Source organism: Clarias gariepinus, chromosome 16, assembly GCF_024256425.1.
Source record: "Clarias gariepinus isolate MV-2021 ecotype Netherlands chromosome 16, CGAR_prim_01v2, whole genome shotgun sequence".
Classification (NCBI taxonomy): Eukaryota; Metazoa; Chordata; class Actinopteri; order Siluriformes; family Clariidae; genus Clarias; species Clarias gariepinus.
The window spans coordinates 15,174,852-15,192,145 of NC_071115.1; the positions used below are offsets into that span (position 1 = coordinate 15,174,852).

A 17,294-nucleotide genomic window follows, 5' to 3' on the forward strand; every position below is an offset into this window, starting at 1 on the left:
CACTTGATATGCATAGAATGTACACTTAATTTACTCTTCATTTTATTTACTCCCTTTGATAAAAAAAAAATTATCCAAGCTGTGTTCTCTTCTGTAAAGGAAAAGCATATAATAGATGGCATACCTTACTGTAGCTAATTTTTGGCATTTGCACCATGTCATATCATGGCATTAATCAAGACATATTTTAAACATATGTTACAGAATAGATTCCTGACTAATTATAGAAAGAATAAGAGAAAGAATTATAGTCTAGGGTCCTGGTTTAGTAAGAGCTTTATGGCATTGTAGATCTGGCAGAGAGACAGCTGTGAAGTTGGAGTGAAACAGCTCCGATCTCAATCAAACTGCATGCATGTATAGTATGTGCTGTGTGAGCTATTGTTCTCTCGCTTTTGCATGTATCTAGATTTTCTAGTGTCTCCTTTACAGATTCCTCTCCTCACACTCCAGGTGTCAGTAAGGTTGTTACAGTGGATGTAAAAGGCAGCACCCCACTGTGGATGAAAATTAAAGACCTGGCTGATGGCGTGACCTACAACTTCCGCATCCGTGCCAAAACCCTGACCTACGGGCCAGAGGTGGAGGCCAACATCACAACAGGGCCAGGAGAAGGTCCAGTTGTCTGAGCTCTTACTCTGTTTTATAACTTGTTAGTTTATATAAGGTGTCTTCTCTTACCGTTGTTGTTATTGTGTGCAGGTGCTCCTGGGCCTCCAGGTGAACCCTTTATTTCACGGTATGGCACAGCACTCACACTTCATTGGACAAGCGGCGACCCTGGCAGAGCTCCCATCACACGATACGTCATAGAAGCCAGGCCATCTGGTATGTCCTAAAAAAAACAGAGAAGTGAACAACAATTCGAGAATATTTCAAAACAAATGCTATTACACCACAAACCAGATTTTCACAGCAAAATGAACAATGCCAATCCTTCATGGACTCCTTCATGAAAATAAAAAAAAAGGGGTTAAATATTTTAGACTTAAATATGTGCAATATAATTATAGACCCTGTGAAGCCCTAACACTTATTTCATAGTCAAAGACAGTTATAATACAGAATAGGCATTCATGCTTGGAAACGAATAAATAATGAAAAGACGTATTAGTAGAATTTATTAATGTTGCAATTTATGTGTTCAGTTTGAATTAATTGGAAACATGATCATGCTCTTTATTTTTCATGCCTCAGCTCAGAAGGCTTTGTACTTTTGTTGGCTAATACCTCATCGCACAAAAAGCATTGTGGCCGCTTTCTTCTGCTTAAAGTAAATCTATATTTAATATGGTTAATGAAGTATTTTTATTTCAAGGCTATTCCGTGAAAATAAAATAGCTGTCAGACTGGTGCGTTTCTTCTCACTTCCCAGAAACATGCCAGTAGAGAGATTGGTCATAATAATGCTGCATTTAATTTAACTCACAAGTGGGATGTTGGATTTATTTCATATTTTAACCTGCAATCAATCTATAAACTAGGGGGAAAAACAAATGAAAGTTAGTTGTTTTTTCTAGTTTGCACCAAAAGCTCATGAACTTGCAACAAACTAGGCAGCTACAGACAGTGATATGAATGATCTTTAATGTTAATGTTCCCAGTATTTACCTTTACAAAACGGTTATTAATGTGTATGCATGATGATTGATCTCATTTAAAAAGTAAAATCTTTATTTATTACTGACACTGTGAGCAGGTATTTTAATTTGATATCATATGCTGAACCTTTCTACGATCCAAGCATTAATTCCCAGTTAAGGAATTCCATCAGGTTTACATATTTGTTTTAGTTTTACCTTGCCAAAAGTTAGTCAAATCAAGCATACATTGCCCCTGTTAATGAGTGTATGATGGACTGTTAACCCATATAGGGATACGGGATACGGTCCAGATCCACCTTAGCTCTGTCCAGAATAAAGTAGTTACTGATGATGAATTAATGAATGTTCTTTTGAGGCTACATTTTTCATACATAGTTAAGAAAGACTGGAAAATCCCATAAATAAATTTTAAGTCAGTAACACTAAATGCCTTTTAAAAATTAAACCAGATCAAATGAAGTTTTGTTCAGTATACTTCTAAATAAAAAGTGTTGACGACACGTTGGAGAAGAAGAATATGGTTGTGTTTGACTTGAACTTAGGCTGACCTGGGAGTTGAGAAGAAGTCTTTTTAGTATGTCATTTTATGTTTTCTCCTACTGTTGTGGAGGAGGATCAATAACAATACATATTTTCATTAAGATGAAGGATTGTGGGATATCCTTATCAAAGACATCCCCAAAGAGGTGACATCATACACCCTGAATCTGGACATGCTGCGTGAAGGGGTCACCTATGATTTCCGGGTCATCGCGGTCAATGACTATGGATATGGTTCTCCCAGTGCTCCCTCCCCTTCCATAGCTGGTGAGGACAGTTTGACAAGTGTAAACTTTTTTTCCCCCCAACACTATGTAATGTTCACCAAGTCTGTGAATGTTGTACTGTTTCTTGAATTTCCAGCTCAGAAAGCCTCCCCGTTTTATGAGGAGTGGTGGTTTCTGGTCGTGATAGCACTCGTAGGACTGATCTTCATCCTGCTGCTGGTCTTCATCCTTATTATCCGTGGGCAGAGTAAAAAGTACACCAAGAAGACTGATTCAGGTACAACAGGAAGCAAATCAGCATTCTCTTCTCAGTCTGACACTTCTGCAGAAAGAACAAAATAGATGTATCTTCTATGGTGTGAGAGTCCAATTTTTCTTAGCAAGGTCCAGCTGCTGTCTCCTGATTTGGTTGGAATGAAAAACCTGTAACCACTCTACAGATAATATTGAAATTCCTGCTTTAGGGTTTGAGAATATAATATGACACTGGTGCAATACATTGGTTTACAGTGTTTTAAAGCTACACAACTAGATAGCTACAAAGTTCATCTACAAAGTTTTTTAATCTTCTTAAAAAAACAAAGTAATTTTACTGTTGTCTTCTATTAAGATAAATGAGAGCCACTAAATGGCTTACTTTACTAAACTATTTTATTTTCCCTGTTTATTAAATACACATCTATTGGTGTTTTTCATTATCAAAACTTTGCATTGTTTTTCCAGTTTTATAGTTATTTGTGGTTCCTTGGTGAAAGCTACGAGTTACTAAATTTTTTCACTATCAGCTCAAAAGTTTCTTTATTTCTCTAACTATGTTTAATAGTCATTCAGATGTTAGGCTTCTGGTTATGGATTACCTTTACAAGGCCTGTGTAAAAGTTTCTTTTTACTTTTATATGTGTATTTGAGGTGGTAAATTGTTGTAGTTCCTCTAGAGACCTACAGATGGCATGCTCTAAACTGATCACATGGTAGGAGATAATTATTTGCTAAGTATGTTTAGAATTGCAACAAATCTAAAAGAAAAAATATAAAGGATAAAATTTACAGTATCATAATATACATGAAATGGGCACCTAGGTATTGTGATAATATCATATCGGGTCGTCACTGGTGATTCCTATCCCTATTACACAGCCCGCTGGCCTTCAATGGTTTGACAGATGTTAGTTTATCAGTGTGGAGTTAAATCTTCAAATCCTGTAACTGCCATTTAGTTCTGATTTCTAAATGAGCTTTCAGTGCATTTTTTTTATTTAAATATTCTTTTTTTAAAATAAGACTTCACAAAAATGTATATATAGAGAGAGAGGAAATGTCTGAAGGTTAAGAAAATAATACAACTTCCCGGTCAGTGTGACCAGACTTTTAATCACACCACACTGATAAGTCAAGTCTGCTTCCTCTTTATAAATAGTTTTACATTTTATAAAATTTAGTACACTGCTGTTTTTTTTTTCTTGTGTAAATGTGCGGATCTGCACATTTTATTATACATTTGCTTTGACCTGAGTTGTTGTAGCTGGCAGTTCTTCTAGGCAGATAGTCAGAATAAAATATGATCTCTTTCAACCTGCACTGCATTTTAGTGCCACGAGGCTATTAGTGAAAATTCCATCAGGACTAATTTTATTGATGGGCCACTGAGTTCAGCCAAATGTAGAAAGTAATTGGCTCTGGTATTTTTACTGTTTATATATATATATAAACTCTTGTATAAAAAAAATCGCAGAAAGAGCAATCGTTCCTTGTATCAGTAATCATTGACAGTAGTCCCTTACTGGATAAAACCAACCCACATGGTGTTAAGTTTTATTGGAGTTCTTATATACTTTATCAAGGTGATTTTTACTGGTGTCAAACAGAGAAACTATGCTGTAAATGCACTACTGATCAAAAGTACACCCGGGAACAGCGTGATGCTATAATTGCAGCACAAAACTTAAAATACATTTTCAAAATACATTTTCAGTGAAGCCCCTGTATATAAATACATTTCTACAATGTGCTTGTTCGCTTTCTTTTTTTGTTATTTAAGGGCCACACATTCTAAAAGTGTGTTAAATGAACTCAAATATCTTTTTACCTTCTGTATAGGTCGTATGTCCAAAAGTATGTGAACACCTGATCACCACATCCCATTCCCATCCCAGATTTACGGTTATAATAACCTTAGTTTAGAGAAGACATTCCTCTAGATGTTGGAGTGTGGCTGTGGGGATTTCAATTTAGTGAGGTTAGGCACTGATGTTGGGTGAGGAGGCCTGGGATGCAGGAGACATTACAGTTCATCAAAAAAGGCGTTAGTTGGAGTTGAGGTCAAGGTGCAGACAAACTGCAGACCGCTTGAATTTTCTTGTACTCTTAACTTAGCGAAGTATGACATCATACTGGCTTTGGAGCTGGCTTTGTGGTCATGCTACAACTTGGTTCCGGTGAGATACACCTTTAGATTTCTTTTTTTGCAGACTGTGTTCCATATGCGTACCTCCCATGCAGGTATATGAGCAGTAAGTTAGTCTGCAGTCTGTTTTTTGAAGATAAATGCAACATGTAATTTGGGTTAAAAGAAAAAACACGTTTTTTTGTGTGTGTGTGTGTGTGTCACACACATTTGGGTGTGTCGGCTACAAATTTAGGTTGCATTGGCACGCCCGTAGCTTTGTCAGAGATTAATGTAGTTACATTTGCTGCATAAAATAAGAAAATGGGGCTACGCCTTTACTTTAGTAGCACAGCATCATTTATGGTTAGATCTCTATAATCCACTACGCCTGACTTAATGGAAAAAAAAGAATGGTACCTTTTAGGAAATCTGCATTTTGATTAGGAAGGTATACTCAAAGATAGCTATTTTGTTTTTGTAATTAGTGCCCTAATGTGCTGTAGCTTTAAAATGTATTTTACATAATTGCATATTAAGGATATATTAAATATACTCGTACATTTTTACATTTATCTTATCTGTGTAGTGTATTCACACTAGGCTGAAAATATCATGAGGTGTACACTTCTGTGAGGTCAGCATCTAACAAAACAGGCCTTACGCATTTAACAGAGCGTAGATTGATTTAACACCGATGATTTCCTGAGAGAAACTACTTCGTTTCTGTGCACACACATGCACTACAGCCTACATCCCTGAGATTGAGAGTGATGATGGAGAGGTCAAGTGTGTGTGTGTGTGAGAGAGAGAGAGTGTCTGGTCAGCTTTCCAGTGTGCGGTGCCAGGGTTAGAAAACAGAGCTGCGGTTGGGTGAAGGAGCACAAGGGAAGTGCTTGTATGAGGCACAAAGGGCTGCTCTCATGGCCCCGTCCTCTCCTCTCCACCCCTCTCTAGCCCTTCATCCATGGACCGCTCATCTGCCTCTGACGCCTGTTTGTTTTAGCTTAGTCCTGTCAGCCCTACAGGCCTGCTGTGAGGAGGGGTGGGGCGAATCACATGGATGAGCAGAACAAAGTGGAGAGGTCACTGGCCACAGCTCCACACCTCCCTGCAGTCACAGTGCAGCTCCAATCACACCAGTGTGTGTGACAGAGCGAAGGTCAGCTGTCTGGTCTCTCTTTAGGCGTTTACACCAAAGTTCTGGAAGGTTTTACATAGTTGTAGACGATATGATAAAAATATTTGACATTTCTATGACAGCTGGAAAAACAAAAGGCAATGGAAAAATGTTGCCATACCAGTAGTGCATGTTTAACTCGATCACTGGCATTGGAGAAATACGTTTCAGTAATTGCTACTTGTTTTTGTAATTAGTAGCTTAATACAGGCTGTTAGAAATAAGACACAGGGTACTACGTCACTCTTTTAAGCTCATGCGGTGAGGCTATCAAGGCACGTCCCGCCTCACGCATTGCTGGCCTGAAAAGTACCTACTCTGTAAAAAACATTCCTGAAGCAGCGGCCCAGGAATTAAACTCAGGCCTAGGGCTACTGGTGGAGGATGTTTGTACTAAACTGTGTAACCATTGGGGGATGTTTGCCTCATCCAGAGTGCAATTTAGAGAGCAAAATTGGTCATGCTGTCTGGGTGGGAAAGATGGCATTACCATTGGTCTTATGGATGCCTGTGAACTCATGTACACAGAAGAGGCCAGATTGAATTTCCTTCAAGTGTGTTTTGCTGTCCTGTAATGCAATGTGAGCAGCAGTTAGAAAAGATTGGGGCAGCTGGTTTCACATGTCTTGAAGAAAATGGCAGCGCTGCCTAGTAGGTAGGAACTGACAGATGGGAAAAAAATGTAGAGAAATGAAACGTATAGTTCTTTGCTTGGTTATAAAGCATTAGCGTAAATACTGAAAGTGTAAATAGTGACCAAGAATGCTGAATACTTTTACTTTTTCATTATACTCCACAGGCATTTAACAGCTGTTTACTGTTTGCAGGTGGCCACTCAAACTGCACATCACTGCCACTCTCCCATGGAGACATGATGAGGATGGACGAGGGCCGATTCCCAGCTATGGAGCTCAATAACAGACGCCTCTCTGTCAAAAATTCCTTCTGCCGCAAGAATGGCATCTACACCCGGTTTGTATACCTTTCCACATCTTGAAATGTGCTCTGTTTGTGCGTTCCCCAAAAGTGGGAAAGTGTGACATTAAAACATGCACTATATAAAAAATCATATATTCTAACAAATGGATTTTCTTTAGTGTTGCATTTTAGCTAAACATATTTCAACAATACAAAATATACAAAATGCTGATAGAATTGATTTCCAGAAGCAGACTGGATAAGAATGCTAGACTCGGGCCTCGGGCCCACAGCTTATTTAAATTCAGCTTCCTGGCATCCTTTAAATGTACTGAATGGAGAATTGGCTAAGATTCCAGTAGCAGTTGTGCCTTTCCACTCTCCATCTGTCAGCCTAAAAGAGCCCGAAGAGACCGTGCCAATCAAGAAGCTGAGATCTGGCCTCGCCTCTCACCACTTTCTCATTCTTATTGACATTCAAAGCACACACTGGAAAAAAAAAAAGTTTATGTAAGACTTTGAAACAATCCGCATCTTCACCCTTGCGCAAGGATCTCATTTGTTTCCACAGCCCAGAAAGACACAAGACGTGTCAATTCCGCTCTATTCTGCTTATAAATATGAACTGAGAACTGCTCCCTTCCCACAAGGGCACTTGGTTTGCAGCATTGCTGTTTAAGTTTGCACAGTGTTTGGACAAACACAGATAGCATGGAGGTCAGTGATCTGCTGTAAAACCACTTTTAAGGGAATCAGTGAGCCATACATGTGGAGGGTGGAGGGGTTGGACTCATAGTCAACTTCCTGTGGCGGTAACTGGAGAGAGCATTTTGGGGCCATTAGAGTGGAATGTGTCGATGTGAGGGAAGGGGGTTCGTGCAGCTCCTCGTCTTTTAACTCAGCTGAGACAATCTCCCTGGGATCAAAGCACTCTGTCTTTGAAGAGCTGCATTCAGGTGTAGTAGTGCCACGGGGCTGTCCCCTAGAGAGAGAGAGAAAAAGATTGATTTGTGGAGGACAGCGTTATCAGGAGAGGAAGATTCATAGACAAAACCTGAGCTGGATAAGCAAGCGGTTTGAGAGAGTACAAAACAACAGATTGTGTGTGTTTAAAAAAAAAAAAAAAAAAAGGGAATGGGTGCTGGGTTGTTTGACATGGCTTCATCCCTGCTTTAAAAGCCCAACCTCCACTGAATTTTAACTAGACACTTTATCATAATGCTCCCTTCCCCCAGCACCCAAGAGCAGGAGCTGTGGGTTAACCATTTGAAATCCAGAACGTCATTCTAGCTCCCTGTCAGTGTTTAGATGGGCTGGATAGTTAAAAAATCCTTCCAAAAAATGCTGGAGTTTCTGCGGCCTCCATCCAAGTACCTCTTTTCTTCTTCATACTGTGCCAGATCACACATTAAGCTAAAAGACTGCAGTCATCCTGCTCAATATAAAAGCTAACTTTCTAGCGTTCTCGGTTTAATGCACATCAAAAATCATTACTGTGAATCACGAGAATCTAATAAGTTGGGTCACAGTGGTGGTTGGAGCGTGTGAGAGGGAAATGATTTTCTGTACTTTAGCTGCAAGTTCTCTGAAACGGTTATTGGTGTTTAGTTTAAAGGGCGCATGACATGCACAACAGTCCTCAAATCACTTTTTGCAGATGCAGATGCCTGCCTAAAGTTTTAACGTTTGTCATGTGTTGCCCCTAAGGGCACTGGTGGGCTCCACCTATCCTCATGCTAAACAGATGCCTCACTATCTGTGCAAAGATCAGAGAAGTTCAGAAGATTAGGAGCTCATTAGGAATGGGTAAAATGTGGAAGCTTGTTTTCAGTGGTCCTCTGAACTCGTCTGTTCTTCCTGATATCCATCTGTCGGGCCATTGGTCCTATCTCCTGGTCTTTAATCTGTGGATGTAATGGTGTTAGCCTGTGCTTACTGTAGGATTTGTTAGAATTAAATGAAAATCAAGCTTACATTAATCTAATTGAAAAAATAACTTTTGTTTGAGAACAGGAACCTTAGAGAGTTTCCTGTTACCTAATTACTCTCACTCACTCATTCTCTATATCACATATCCTGTTTAGGGTCATGGAAGGCCTGGAGCCTGTCCTAGTAGACTCTACATACCCCCTGGACAGAGTGCGAATCCATCACAGGGCACACAAGCAAACATGCACACCCTCACTTACTCACACAGGCGATTTAGAAATGCCAGGTAGCTGCATATATTTGGACTATGAGAGCAACTCACTGTACCTGGGGCAAACCCACCAAGCACAGGGAGAACATACAACCTCCACGCAGAATTACAAACTGGAACCACGGCCTTGGATGGATGCAAGGCCACAGTGCTAACCACTTCCACCATGCCACCGTTGCCTAATCACATAATTATTAAATTGAAATAGTAAGAACAAAGATGAATGTTTTCTCACCACAGCAACCGTGAAGATGTCCAATCTAGATTTGGTATTAAGATTTGGTCTCAGGCAATCTGACCATGAGTTGACAGACATGATGGGTAACTATTCACCCCTAGTATTTCCATGGGCCTTTTCAACCATTTATGAGCGCATCTCATTGGGTTGCCAAATCTTCCAAATATATTTTAAAACCATTCACAACTAGCCTGATCCCAAAACGTAAAAGAAAACATAATGTATAGTATCAGGTGTCATATAGTATGACACTTGTCATAATATATTACCGATTGTAAAAAAAAAAAAAAAAAAAACATCCATTAGGTATGTTGTATACAGCACCAAGCAGAACTCACATTAAGAGTGATAACAAAAAGATTTAAAGACTACCCTGACATAGCCTTTAAGTAACTGCAGAAAAAAACAACCTTTAGATACATGCATCATCAGTGAAGCTGGACAGTTTAGGAGAAGCTTAGTTAAATGCTTTAGTGATATTGTCAGGGAGGCATCAGGATATGGTTCAAACCACAAATTTTGTATGTCCACATGTGTCCCAGAACACCTCATTATGTGGTGTGAGTGATCAGTCCACTTGTTATCCAATCACCCAAGATGGATGTTAATGTCAAGGCTAAATAGGGCTCTAAATAATCTCTTTTTTGTTCCCATAGAAGCACACAGCTGTGATCGTTAAACGTTTTAGAGCAGGCACACTTATCACATCTAAGTTGCTACAGGGAAGCTTAACCTAATTCAGCAATTGACTTTTTTACTGTTTTTTTTTAATACTTTCTGTGCTTTCCCTGCTCTAGGTCTCCTCCTCGGCCCAGTCCAGGTGGTCTGCACTACTCCGATGAAGACGTCAGTGCTAAATGCAATGATCTGATGCCAGCTGAGAACAGCAGTCTCACTGAGAAACCATCCGAGGTATCCGACTCACAGGTATCCCAGTCTTCTAAGCTTAGTATTATATACAGTACAAATTTACAGTGGTAGCCAAAAGTATTATGACAACATATGCCGTGTATTATAGTTCTGGTTCTGTGCACAAAACATCTGGCTGAAGAGTTGTGTTAATTAACTGAAAATCTACTGAAAACTGGCTGTGTGACAGTGGTATTCATCTTCTGGAACCGTGGCCTGGGCCTTGAGTCTCCAGACCTAAGCTCAATAGAAAAATGAGTTGGACAATGGTAAAGACAGTAGCAGTCAAGAAATTGTCTTCTAAACATGATCTTCAGGAATCAATCAAACAGACATGGATTGAGCGTGTGATGACTGACTTTTTAACTCTATGCCTAGTCGGATCCAGCAGGTTTTATAGAACAAAAGATTTCATACTTAATATGTATTGTTGTAGAGCAATTTTATTGCGTAAAATAAAATCTTATATCTTGATTGTCATAATTTTTTTTTTAAATTGGGAATTTAATTTCACCTTTGTCTCAGAACCTTTGGCCAACACGATGTTGACTGTTTTATTTATTTTTTTCCTATAAAAGACCACCATTTTTCAGCATGTCTAAGCACAGCAGTTTCAGGCTGATAAATTTCTGTCAAGCCATGAAAATAACGAGCTGACATGCTATTCAGTAAAGACAAGTGATCCTGACCTTATCCTGAGAAACGATGCTTTATATCAATACAAAGCCACCCATCTCTTGACACCATTTAATTAATCTGCTCATGTCAACCTCCTTCATAAGAAACAGATGAAAAGCCTGAGGTGATTTCGCCCCACTTCTTTTGTACGAGTTAAGATTTTATCCAGCAGATATTTTCCCTCAGTTAAAAACTGCATGACTCAGCAAACTTCAAAACAAGAGCTAGAGTTAGATCCAAGGTGGAATGTCAAATCTAAGCACACGGTGCTGAATAAGAACTAGGGAACAATTCACTACATATCCTTACTCTGGCTTTTCTCCTGCACACACTAGTAGAGTGCTTAGAAATAGTGCACTTTTTTATATAAGAACCAGCACTTTTTTTTTATTGCATTAATTAACATTTAATACATTGTCTAAAACAATCACATACTTTTTATGAGTTTATTTAATAACCGTTAGCTTTAATTACAGCACACAATGTGGTGGCTGGTTCATGTGTAACAATGATTCCTCATTCCCAGAATCACACTTTGAGTCCTGGAATATGACGGTGCCTTCAGAAAGAAAAACTCCATTGATGTGACTACTTGGTCATTCATTTTTTTGCCACATAACATTGCTGAACTTAGACTTGACCAAAGGGAAGAGGCTTGTTCAGTGGCCACTATGCATGATGGGTACATGACATCATGGCATCTGTTTCCCTTCCTACCCTGATGCTCCCATTACCCTGGACCAATTTGAACTCATCAGACCACATGACTTTCCATTGCTCCAATGTCCAATGTTTATGCTTCCTTGCAAACTAAAGCCTTTTTTCTGATTAGTCCCATTAACAAAAGTTTTTTTTATGGCCGCACAGCTGTATAGTCCCAATCACGGAAATGCTTTTTACTTTCACTATTAAACATAGATATGGTTTTTACTGTTAATTGTTTACTATGCAACATTACCAAGTGTTTAAATGATCTCCATTCCAGATTTTTCAGACCGTGTTTCCTTCACAAAGTTGAGTATTCAGCAATATTCTTCCACATTTTGCAAATGTATTAACCCAATTCCATTTTTTTTCAATCTCCGCAGTTGTTTTCTTTGCTTGATGCAGCCCAAAATAAATGTGACCATTCTGAAATTGTTACGGTTTTTAGACAGGCAGTGTATTTACCCCACACTTATTAAAACAATAGCACTCAGGAGGACACTGTGCCTCTCTTCACCTCAGTACAGTTTAACTTTGTATTCTGGTTAATCAGACTTTACAAGGCAAATCATAGTTGTATATTAATTTTTATTCATATTTCTTAATTACGGGTAAATAAAGGGAATGTAGCAATGTGTCATAAGGTTTAACACGGTCATCTTGCACCTCCAGGGATGGAGGTTTGACTTGCACTTTTAAATGTGTGGACTTTGCATGTTCTTCCTATGCTTGGTGGGTTGCTCGGGTTTCTTCCCCCTGTTCAAAGACATGTGGCATTTCCAAATAGCCTGTAATGTATGATTGGGAATCTCTCAGAAAAAAGGAGAATGGTAAGGGAATTACTATTTATATCTGGTATACTGTAAATCATAAGAGGAACTTGTTTCACAGATGTTCCAACATGAAATGTAACTGTGAAGATAATTGTTAACACATTGGTAAAAGAAAAATAAAGCACTTTAGGCTTTACTAGTATTGGAAAATATGGGGTGGTGTAATACCATAAATGCCAAAGTTGATTATTTGTCCTAAAACAGAATTCCCCAACCTGATGTTTTACTTACATAGGCACGTTTCCACTTACATTCCAGAACATTTTGAGGAACTAAAAGGTTATAGAACTCCATATGGAACAGCTGCCCAGTTCCAGTAAACATTTTCATTGGAAAGAAATCAAGTATATGTTTGACTTAAGCCATTTGTGCTATGCTTTACTTGCAGATTTTAGTTACAGAGTTGTTCATTCCAGAAGCTTCTGTTTAAGTAACAAGAAATATTTGCAGGAAGCAGGAAAGTACCTACTATCTAGAGCAGAAACTGTGAAGCTTTCTGGAGTTATGCTAAGGAACTAAAAACAGGACCAGTTCTTCTGGTAAAAGCTAAGAGTTAAAGGATTCTAATCACCATCACATATGCTTGCTCACAGAGGATGCTAACACAACTCTGAAGGATGAAAGTCATTAGAAACACATGGGTGTTCACTTTTATGTTCTTACCAGATGCTCCTATTGCCCAACACTGGTATTGTTTTCCCTCAAAACCCATATGTATTCTCTTTGTGCGTCTCAGTTCTGCAGAGATTTCGAAAAGGCCAAACAGTTGCATGGACAGTTGTTGACATTTTTTTCGTCCTCTCTGTAGCATCTGTCAGTTCTCTCTAAGGAGCATGAAGTTAATCAGTGTGTTGGAGAGAAGATAGAGCTTTGATGTACCTTTTGAACTGAATGCCTGTCGTTGGGGTGATTGAATTTTCAGTAGAGGTTTTATCCCTGGGCCACACTGGAGGATAATCAGGATTTTGAGGCCAATTCGCCCCTTACAACCAGTGCAAAAGCCTGGTTTTAAAGGATTATTTTAACAGATTATCCTGTGGTTGTGTGCTGTGTGAAATGTAATCTTAACCCCTTTAAGCTACTCCCAGTCCAGTCATAGTTAGTCCACTTTGTAAACTGTAAATATTTAAAACATTTTAACTCAGTATCTGTAGATCATGGCGAACACAATCTTGCTGTTCATGAGAAATTTTACTATATACAGGGGTTAGGATTGTTGATCTCGGCTGATTTATAAGAATAATTCAAAAACATGTGGTTTGTCAGTTCAGCTGGGCTTATCATATTACGGGGGTTATTCTATGATGTAAAAAGAAAGAACTGAAGATGGATCCGGGGCAACATATGTGAAATGTCTTTATATTTGGGCCTTTTTACAATTTCACCATCAGTTAAGATTGTATAAAGTACAGTAATAAAGTAGTCAAGTTTTTTTGCCTAAAGTTTTAATTAAAATAAATCATTGAGAGGTCTTTGAATAAGAAGTATTTTATCCCTTTTTTTCTGATCATAGGGCAGTGACAGCGAATATGAGGTGGATCCAGCCCATCAGAAAACACACTCATTCGTCAACCACTACATCAGCGACCCGACCTATTACAACTCCTGGCGTCGGCAGCAGAAGGGGGTCTCACGGCCACCTGCGTACAGCTATGGACAGGCAGAAGGCGCGGCTGAACAAGAATCACGCCCTCACGCTCCCCCTCTGCCTCCGCTGCCTCCACTGCTGCCCCACAGCACTCCATCTCCACAGGCCATGGGCCAAGGCACGCTGTTCAGGCCCAAAGGTAGCCGGACTCCCACTCCATCCCTGCTGTCCTCTGAGATCCACAACCAACATGGCCTCTACAGGCCTCCCAGCAGCCTGGGCACCTCCACCCAGACCCCAACTACAGGCTTCTCATCTTTTGTTTGATATGAGACTCTGGTTATGTTCACAATGCATCTGATTGGGACTCCCATGTGAGCAGCAATTTGCTTCTTCAACGTCACGGTCATTGTGGGTTGTTAATGATTTCATTTATTAAGGAGCGCTGAACATCTTGGGTTGCGTTTTATTATTATTTTTTGTATGTGTGGTGTGTGTCTATAAGAGCATTGAAAAACAGACAATCATTCAGCGCATATGTGTTTGTGGTTTGAGCAGAGCAAGTCACTTAGCCAGTCACATCTAACCAATGCGTGAAATTCCTAAACCTATTTCTAAACTGATTTTTTTGAAACTGAGATATCTGTGAATAAAAGAATGTAATCAGTACTTAGGCCGGAGTTCAAAACTTCAACATGGGTTTTGCATGTAAATTTACAAACAGCCCAAAGTGATCATCTTGGGTGTACATACATTTTGGGTGTATATAAACATTTGCTCATTTAGTCACATTTAAGTGACAGCACTTTGCTTAAAGAATAATATATTATTATACTATACATAAATGGGTTGTCTGAACGAGAGGATATGATCTTCCTGGAATTGACAGGTCTCTGTTTTTAGTGAAGGTTTACATATGTCTCAGCCGCAGTTTTGTTTTGAGTTATAAATCAGCACATGAGCTATCGCTAAGCTAGAAGTTGTGGGTTCTATGAAAATGTTTTTTGCTAGTTCGCTTTGTTGCGTCACTGTATTCTGTCATACGTATGTATTGTGTTCATAGTAATAGTTTTAAAGGTGTTTTCCCTGGAAAAGGCTGTTCAGGTGTGACTTGGACTGTTGCCAGATTGTGTAAAAACGTCCCTCATTTCTTTAAACGATGAGCACACCTGCACAGGAGGAGATCCTGCTATTACACTTCTACTGTGGTAACCTGATCAAATCTCCATAACTAATATTCAAAAGCAGTACTGTTATATTATTTCTGTGAAATGAAATGAGGAAATGACACCAAGACAGGTTAAAACCTGCACGTATACAAACAGAAGCTCCAAGAAGCAGCACTTATTGTTTGATATTGTATGAATGATGAAGAGATTAAACTGGTCTTAAAGAAAAGCGATACACAGGAACTAAATGTAGGAGTTTCAGTTTAGCTGATTTGTAATGTGAGTTAAAAGAAGAATAAATACAAAAATAAATAGCTATAAAGTAAATAAAAAGCTGAATTCAGAGGACATAAATCTTTTTATCTCACAGAGACTGAAAGTAATGTCTGTTTCTTCTTGCGTGTGTATTTCTCTAATATATGGTAGAATGTGTTTTTCTTGCTCACAGTGAGACACCATGTACAAATATGCCTACATGTACGCAGATATGCTTAATTTATTTATGTTCATTCAATCATTTGCTTTTCTATTCAAAATTAAAACGTGAAGATAGACACAAGAACTGGAATTGATCATAAAAAATATTAACGATCCACACAATCTCTTGTCTTGTTCTCTGTGAGGTGACTATCACTGTATAAATTCTTTAAGGAATTATAATGGGCCAGGCAATGGTTCTTTTCCAAAATAAATTCTTTTATTTTTCAGTGCTTCTGTTTACCTCTTTCTTTATGAACATAAAAAAATGTTCCAGTGAAAGCTGTGCAGTGATATCCAGCTATCCCGAATCCCATATGATAAAAGATGTCAGGCATGAATTGTGTCCTTTGTTTATCCTGTCTCTTTAAGAATTTCATTTTTCAGATTTCTTGACCATAAGAAAACCTCTCATTTTTTTCTGGTTTAAATCCATAAAAGGAAATGGCTGGGTGATTTGGGCTGAATGAGAATGCTAAGTGGGTGTAAAATTAATAATGATCCAGGCGAACTGTGTGACTGTAGGGGAGGATGGAAGAGCTCGTCTGGAGATAATCTCTTTATTCCGGACTGCAAAGCATTGATCTGGTTAGTGAAGGGGTGTCAGAGAGGAAGGGTTGAAACCTCCATATTAAGGTGGAGAAAAGACCAGCATGGGATATGGGCTCATCTATCTTCAGGGGTGCCAACAACAAAGGACCTGTCAACCCACACACACACACACACAAACACACACACTTCAGTGTCTCACAATGACGTGATAGCTACTTATAAAAAAAAAAAAAAAATCACTTTCTACTTTACAACCAAAAAGTGTTAGGATGTATGAGCCTTGGGTCTGGGAACATAGCCAATGGAGAAAGTTACTTTTAAACCAATAAAATATTTGTCTCTTCATAATATATACTATGTCAAGCTGCCTATAAGATTAGGATGTATTGCTGTATCCAATTACAAATCGTCTGCTCTTTGTTCATATTAGACATTAATTTATTGGTTCAGTCATTATAGATTTGAGGACAAATGTGTTCCTCATATAGAAATGTTAATCCTAACGTATATTAGTGTAACTAATAATTTTTGTTTTAAAGCCTCTAAGAACATTTTCCCTCGAAAACACTGATAACTGACATTGATCATTGCTTCTGGTCATGGTAAATGCCCTAAGTATTCAAAAATTTCAGTTATCTCAAGCACCAGTGACAATGGCTCTGCCTTGCAAGAGGATATGTCTCCAGAAAGCCCCATGGCAAAGGTGTGAATATAGTTCAAAACTGAGTGTATTTGGTCCTCATACAGCCTGTTGGACATCAGAGAGCTTGACTAAACCTCATAGGATATTGCATTTCAGCTAAAGGGCAGTTAAATTGGTCATCAGGGGAGAATGCAGCACATCTCATTTCTTTGTCTCACACATTTGTCTTCTTGTATAAAGGAGCATGGTCATATGAGAATGTAAGAATAAAGTTAAACATTTTTAAGTTGTACACCGTTCCGTCATAATATCATGACCGCATGTCCAATATTGAGGAAGTCCCCTGCTTCTGCAATGAAAACAGTAATGTGCTGTGAGCTCTGACTCCTTTTTATCACAACCAGCATTAACCTTTTCAGCACTTTGGGATACAAGGAACATGCTTCTCCT

At 38.8% G+C, this 17,294-nt stretch overlaps 1 protein-coding gene across 3 annotated transcripts in view; it reads left to right on the forward strand.

The window, feature by feature from the left end:
* The window catches only part of sdk2a (sidekick cell adhesion molecule 2a), a 191,424-nt gene extending 175,545 nt beyond the window's left edge, over nucleotides 1-15,879 (forward strand). For 2 of the 3 annotated variants that reach the window (XM_053514940.1, XM_053514942.1), the window contains 7 exons: nucleotides 433-615; nucleotides 703-828; nucleotides 2,247-2,411; nucleotides 2,508-2,648; nucleotides 6,762-6,906; nucleotides 10,088-10,217; nucleotides 13,929-15,879. In XM_053514940.1, coding sequence (XP_053370915.1) covers nucleotides 433-615; nucleotides 703-828; nucleotides 2,247-2,411; nucleotides 2,508-2,648; nucleotides 6,762-6,906; nucleotides 10,088-10,217; nucleotides 13,929-14,330 — 1,292 coding nt within the window. In that variant the 3' untranslated portion in view covers nucleotides 14,331-15,879. The remainder of the gene's footprint in view (nucleotides 1-432; nucleotides 616-702; nucleotides 829-2,246; nucleotides 2,412-2,507; nucleotides 2,649-6,761; nucleotides 6,907-10,087; nucleotides 10,218-13,928) is intronic. The other variant, XM_053514941.1, reaches the window with a different exon arrangement.
* The last annotated feature ends 1,415 nt before the right edge of the window (nucleotides 15,880-17,294 follow it).